Source organism: Mauremys reevesii, linkage group 13, assembly GCF_016161935.1.
Source record: "Mauremys reevesii isolate NIE-2019 linkage group 13, ASM1616193v1, whole genome shotgun sequence".
Lineage (NCBI taxonomy): Eukaryota > Metazoa > Chordata > Testudines > Geoemydidae > Mauremys > Mauremys reevesii.
Genome location: NC_052635.1, coordinates 7,315,569 through 7,322,876, shown reverse-complemented (window position 1 = coordinate 7,322,876; position 7,308 = coordinate 7,315,569). Strand labels below are relative to the sequence as shown.

Below are 7,308 nucleotides of genomic sequence, written 5' to 3'. Positions count from 1 at the left end.
CAGATGCAATGGGATTTTTCAGAAGTAGTTCAGGCGCCGAACTCCCATTGGGTGCACCTGGATTAGGTGCCTAAATCCCTTTGGTGTTCTGGCCTCAAAACGACACAGCAAGTCTGAGGTAGAATCGGGAGTTGAACCCACTAGGTTAGTGGCCTCACTCAGAGCTACCCTTAGACTGAGGGGCCGGTTACCGAGCTGCATCTTTGCTCCCTGTGCATGTGTCCAGCGCGATGGGACAAGAGAACTGGACAATGGTGACCACATTCATCCTCCTGGGCTTGTCCCCTGCCCACGAAGTCCAGCTCATCCTCTTCTTCCTCTTCCTGCTCTTTTACATCATCGTCCTCCCGGGCAACATCCTCATCATCCTCACTGTCTGGGGTGACCCCCGCCTAGACTCCCCCATGTACTTCCTGCTGGCCAACCTGGCCTTCCTGGACATCTGCTACTGCTCTGTCACCCCCGCAAAGATGCTGGCTGACTTCTTCTCTCGCCACAAGACAATCTCCTACAGGGGCTGCATGGCCCAGATCTTCTTCCTCCACCTCCTGGGGGCGGCTGAAGCCTTTCTCCTTCTCACCATGGCTTATGACCGCTATGTGGCTATCTGCCAGCCCCTGCGCTACACCAGTATGGTGAGCAGGGGGATCTGCTGGGCCCTGGTGGGGGCATCTTGGGCAGGGGGCTTTATTCACGCCATTATCCTGGTAGGGTTGATCTCCCAGCTCCCGTTCTGTGGCCCCAACGTCCTGGACAACTTCTTCTGCGACGTGCCCCAGGTGATCAAGCTGGCCTGCACCGACGCTGCCCTGGTGGAGATCCTGACCTTCTCCAACAATGGGCTAGTCATACTGCTGTGCTTCCTTCTCCTCCTGGTCTCCTATTCCCTCCTCCTGCTCAAGCTCCGGGCATGCTCTCCCCGGAGCCAGAGCAAAGTGGCCTCCACCTGCATCACCCACATGATCATCATCTTTGTCATGTTCGTGCCAGCCATCTACATCTACTGCCGTCCCTTCCACACTGTCCCCCTGGAGAAGGTGGTAGCTGTGCTTCACACTGTGGTCTTCCCCCTCACCAACCCCATGATCTACACCCTCAGGAACAAGGAGGTGAAGTCAGCCATAAGGAGGATGGTTGGCAGATATGGATCTTGGGGAAGGGAACTGAGCAAGTAATCATAGAAAACTACAGACTTTGGGAATGTTTTTTGTACGTGCATGGCCAGAGTCTTATCTCAGTTACACCAGAGCGTATTTGTACTATCTAAGGAGTAAATCTGTAGTAGTGATAAAGTTATCATGGAGTAAATCACTAGTATCTATCGAGTAACTTTCTAATAATTTTGTACAAACTATTGAGTCATTCTGAAGAACCTCTGGAGCAATTCTGTACTAATTTTTCAGGATATATACAGTGTAGCCCAGATCCCCAAAGCTATTTAGGTCCCTGACTCCCATTGATTTCAACAGCAGTAAGGAGCCTAGAGTTAGTTGAAGATCTGTTCCTAAGAGAGCAGTGTTTCTGTAGTATCTACCGAGTAACTCAGTACTAATTTTGTAAGTGTAGGGTCTGTAACGTTGTTTTCTGTGTGTAAACACAGGTTCTGGTTTCATTTACTTTGGTGTAACTTCAGTATTTGCTGAGTAACTCTACAATATAGATAAAGTAACTCCATAGTACCTGTGGAATAGCACTGTAGCAGTTACAGCATATCTGAAGATCAACTCTCTTGCATTTTCCTAATTATTGTGAAATAATTGTGTAGTATTTGAGGAGTAACTCTATAGTATCCTGTAGGATTTATGGCAGAGGTGGGCAAACTACGGCCCACAGGACCCTCCTGCCCGGCCCCTGAGCTCCAGGCCCCGGAGGCTCGCCCCCCACCCCTTCCCTGCTGTTCCCCCTTCCCTGCAGCCTCAGCTCACCCCGCCGCCGGCGCAATGCTCTGGAGGGTGGGGCTGCGACCTCCTGGGGCAGCACAGCTGCAGAGCCGGGGCCTGACCCCGTGCTCTGTGCTACGTGGTGGCGTGGCTGGCTCCAGCCGGGCAGTGCGGCTGCCTGTCCTGGTGTTCCAGGCAGCGCAGTAAGGGGGCAGGGAGCAGGGTGGGGGGACTGGATAGAGATCAGGGGAATTTGGAGTGGTGGTCAGGGGGCAGGAGTGTGGATGGGGTCGGGCAGGGAACAGGGGAGTTGAATGGGGGCAGGGGTCCCCAGGGTTCAGTCAGGAAGGAGAAGGGTGATTGGATGCGGTGGCGGGGGGCAGTCAGAGGCAGGAGTTCTGGGAGTGATCAGGGAACAGGGAGAAGGGGTGGTTGGATGGGGCAAGGGTCCCGGGGTGGGCAGTCAGGAATGAGAGCAGGGGTTAGATGGGGTGTCGGGAGGCAGTCAGGGGCAGGGGTTCCAGGGGCTGTCAGGGGCTGTCAGGGGACAGGGAACTGGGGGGTTGGATAGGACAGGAGTCCCAGGGGGCCATTAGGAGGTGAGAAGCAGAAGGGGTCGGATACGGGGCGGGAGCCAGGCCATGCCTGACTGTTTGGGAGGCACGGCCTCCTCTAACCGGCCCTCCATACAATTTCGGAAACCCGATACGGTCCTCAGGCCAAAAAGTTTGCCCGCCCCTGATTTATGGCATACCTCTGGTGTCATTGCAGAGCTGTAACCTCTGAGGTGATTATTTACTGGCACATTTCAGTTAATAGTAACAAGGCTTATGTTACCTTGACTACTCAAGGCAACACAGAGCAGGAAGTGTGGCATAAAGGCAGCACTGGCTCTACCATTTTTGCCACCCCAAGCAAAATAAATAAATAAATAAAGCCGCTTGGACTGTGCCGCCCCAGGAATGGAGGGAATGACACTGCTTAGCATGTGCTGCCCCAGGCACGTGCTTCCTCCGCTGGTGCCTGGAGCTGGCCCTACATAGAGGGCACGCGTCAAGGACTAAGTATGTTTTTTCTGGAGTTCCTACCATGCATAGACTCCTCAGAACATCCATGCCCTTGAATACCAAGTTTTGCTCTTAGTGCATTTGTGGGGATCTTTCTATTTGCTCCACCTCTTCAGCCATAGTCAGCTGAAGGAGGAAAAGATCTGTCTAAGTGTGGTGCTGCTTGTTAAGGACCAAACGGAGTTTGGCTGGCTGGTTCATGGAGTACAAACAAATTCTCACTTAGCTCAAATAAATTCAATATGGTTATCTCAACTTCTGTAGCCAGCATGGATTCTGTATTGCAGGAATATGGGCAGTTTGATTTCATGAGAAAATGCTTCCGTCAGCCAAAGATCTCAAATCACTTCATGGATACTGATGTACTGAGCATTTAAAACCCTCCAGGAGGTAAGTAAGTGTCAATAGCTCCTTTATAAATGGGGAAACTGAGGCAAAGAGAGGGGCTAGAGCTGTCAAAACATCATACAGAGGGTCTGTGACAACGCTAGGAGTAGAATCCTGGAGTCCAGGCTTCCAGCCCCATCATGCTTGAATCACTAGACCACACTCCCCTCCCACAACCAGCGACAGAACCTGGCTCACGGCTTCCATGCTAACTGCTATAGCTCTCTCCCTATTGGCTAGTTTAATTTCAGTTATGCAGTAGGTAAATACGTTGTATTATTGTACAATTAATAATTGTATTATTATTACTAAAAGCTGGGAGCTGATTTTTTTCAGATGGGCTCCAAAATATCCCCTAGATCAGTGATTCTCAAACGTTTGTACTGGTGACCCCTTTCACACAGCAGGCCTCTGAGTGCGACCCCCCCCCCAATTAAAAGCACTTTTAAATATGTTTAACACCATTATAAATGCTGGAGGCAAAGCGGGGTTTGAGGTGGAGGCTGACAGCCTGCGACCCCCCACATAATAACCTCAGGACCCCCTGAGCAGACCTGACCCCCAGTTTGAGAACCTCTGCCCTAGATCTTCTAAATGCTCCTAGTCTGAAGTTTGGCCCCTGAGTCTAGCATAAATCTACATTTCAAACCAAGAAAGGGGCTGGTTTTGTTCGACCAGAAGGAAAAAGGGAAGCGGTGGTTGGCAGCTCCTCAGGCCGCCACTAGAGGGCAATAAATGACTGAGAAAAAACCTCAGCTACTTCCACCCAGAACAGCTGAAAGAACAGGAGAACTTGTGGCACCTTAAAGACTAACAAATTTATTTTAGCATGAGCTTTCGTGAGCTGCAGCTCACTTCTTCGGATGCATAGAATGGAACACACAGACAGGAGATATTTATACATACAGAGAGCATGAAAAGATGGAAGTATGCATACCAACAGGAAGAGTCTAATCAATTGAGATGAGCTATCATCAGCAGGAGGAAAAAAAACTTTTTGAAGTGATAATTAAGATGGCCCATAGAAGGTGTGAGGAGAACTTAACATAGGGAAATAGATTCAATTAGTGTAATGACCCAGCCATTCCCAGTCTCTGTTTAGGCCACAGTTAATTGTATCTAGTTTGCATATTAATTCAAGTTCAGCAGTTTCTCTTTGGAGTCTGTTTTTGAAGTTTTTTTGTTGCAAAATTGCCACCTTCAAGAACAGGTGGTGACCGGTTGGTTTTGCAATCGGTACCGAAACCGGCCTGGCTGTGGGGCTGGGAAACACAGATCGTCCATTCCCCAACAAGAGAGGGCGACTTTCTTTCTGTCTTTCCAATTTCCAGCCCAAAGGAAGGAAGCAACGCAGCTCTATAGTGATTTCTGTCAAACTCTCATCCATCTGTCCTTTGTGGGATTCTCTCTGAGTGACCCGCTTGGTGAGGTGATAAGTTTTCTTGGACCAACAGCTGTTGGTGAGAGAGACACATAGGTTGGTCCAATAAACGATATCACCTCACTCTCCTTGTCTCTCTAAAATCCTGGGGCCAACACTGGAACAACACGACAATCTGTCTAGCTAGCTGTCTGTCGGTGTATCTATCTGCCCATCCATCCCATACATACCTGTCGGATTGTTTTGCATAAGAGTGTGGGAAACTGACATGCAAGTCTCAAGGATGAGGCTCGTTCTTATCTGCTGGGAGGCAATAACAGGATAATAAATTAAAGGGTTGGCCAGGATGTTAAATAGCCAATGAAGTTATAGCTGTGCTTGTCTGTACCTTATTAACCAATTAGCAATTGCTTGATTGCCTGTATTAATTGTATAAATGAAATATGCTGGAGAGAAATAAAGGACTTAGCTGCCAATCATACTGACTGAAGAGCTTTGTTCATGCCCGCTTGAGAGGCACCGAGATGCAACAAATGGTGACCCCGACGTGATTGAATGAGGACAGTGTTGGTGGCCTGAACTGAAAAGAAGAAAAGGCGCACCTGAGCTCAGTGTCGAGCGGCGGCCGCAGGGCGTCCGAAGAGAAGGGCGCACCTGAGTTCAGTGTTGAGCGGCTAGGAGCCGCAGGGCGTCCGAAAAGAGGGGCGCACCTGAGCTCAGTGTCGAGTGGCAAGCCGCAGGGCGTCTGAAAAGGGAGGCACACCCCAGCCCAGAGGTGAGCAGCTAACATGGGAACCGCTGCATCAGCGGAAGAAAGGACGGTGCATGAATATCTGATGCGCATCGCGGAGCGGCAGGGAGAGAAGCTCCCCTCTGATACGTTATCCCGCCCGCTGCGGTGGGGACACAGAAGGGGACTTTTCGTTAAACCAAATACAGTCTTTGATAAAACTGTTTGGGAGCGGCTACGCTCCGAGCTTTGGGAGTCGGTGACTCAGGGCGATAAGGAAGCTTTCTCCCTGAGTCAAGTATGGAGTAAAACAAGGAAGAAAATACAGAAGCCTTTATTGCACATTATGAACCGACAGGGGGAAAAGATTTCCCCTGCTGCACTGATTTACTTATTAAGAAGAGAGGGGGAGTTGGGGAGGCTCCTCCTGACCGGCCTTCGGGCACAGGACGAGGAGGTGCTCCGCTGGAAGCGAGCCCTGGACGGGAAGACGTTGGAGTGCACGGCGCAGGTAGAGGCTCGTGCCGTGGCCCCGGAGGTCGTTTGGACCTACAAGCAAGTAAGTTGTTTTGGCAGGAGCCCGGAGAAGGCGTCCCACGCTGGCTGGTCTGAGCCTGGGACAGTGCCGGGAAAACCGTTGTGCTTCTCCGGTATGAGCAGCAACAACTGGGTGTTCTGACACAGGATTTACAGTTTAAAAGAAGCCAAGCAGGGAAAGTAAAAGAACAGCATGAGTTAATCGAAGACAGCTCATTTTTTTTTCTTTTGGCCCCGGTCAAGGACATATTGCTCACAGCTCACACTAATGAGAGCTGAAAAACCGCCCAAAAAAGCTAATGAAAGCTGCAAAATCCTGCCAGGCACTAACGGACTGTGTTAGCTGTCTCCTTTCACAGGTATGGAAGAGCTGCCCAAAGATCCTAGCAGCCCTGCCATTTTTGCAACCAGGAGACTGACTGCTGGGACCCATGATTTTATTGCAAAAGACCCCTTCACATCAGGAGAATTTTTCTACTGATGATTGGCCTAATTATTTTTTAGTTCCATTGTGCTTTTAAACAGCAGGAAAAAAGGACAAGGTAACGTGCTGGCTAATTTCTCCCTTGTCCGCTGCAGCCCCCACGTCCTGATTATTTCCCCCGTAGAAGCTGATCCACGACGGTGGTGGAAAAGAAGAAAAAACATTCACGTTGTTGATATTGCCAAAGTCCAGAAATTTCTGACTAAAAAGACATTGAGAACTGACCCTGGTGAAGAAGCAAAGAATTATACACTGGCAGGAAGAAATTTGGGACTTCTGCTGAGAAATGTGATGTTAATTGGATTTTGGGATTTATTTTACAGGCTGCGCCCTGTGTTTTGGATATATATATTTTTTTAGCATGTATTGCCCCCCCCATTATGGTAGCCCTTCCTAATTGGATTGTAAATGATATGTCCTTCTTTTATTGAGGCTGAGAAAGCATTGCCGTGGGAGCTAGTATGTTTGAAGTTTTGAATGGCCAGCTGATGGCCATTCGGAGTGATTTTGAGCACCAGGATAGCCCACTGCCCTTACAGATATATTAGGAGTACCATTTGATTTGGGGTTGTAGAGATATATTTGGATACTGTTTGGTTGGAAGTGTGAGTATTTGCAGTGCCCCTCCCCAGCATGTAAACCACTTGAGTTGGGGGGTGAGGGCTTTTACATACTGAACCCTGCCGGGTTCATGGGGAGGATGATGGTGGAATTAATTGCCCCAGCTTTTTAGAGTTTAATTGTTTTTTGTTTTTCAAGTTTGAGAAAACTCAGCCAAAGGGTTTGTTGAGTATTCTCAAGGGGGGAGTTGTGTGTTATTTAGGCATAAATTTAGGTAATTT

The 7,308-nt window shown here is 49.3% G+C and overlaps 1 protein-coding gene across 1 annotated transcript; it reads left to right on the top strand.

Moving 5' to 3' along the window:
- Positions 1 to 230: 230 nt before the first annotated feature.
- LOC120379751 (olfactory receptor 4N2-like) lies at positions 231 to 6,725 on the top strand (the record flags this gene model as incomplete). The annotated part of the gene is made up of 2 exons (XM_039497253.1): positions 231 to 1,133; positions 6,702 to 6,725. Coding segments are annotated over exons 1-2 (927 nt in total), but the record flags the coding sequence as incomplete, so codon positions are not given.
- Positions 6,726 to 7,308: the final 583 nt, after the last annotated feature.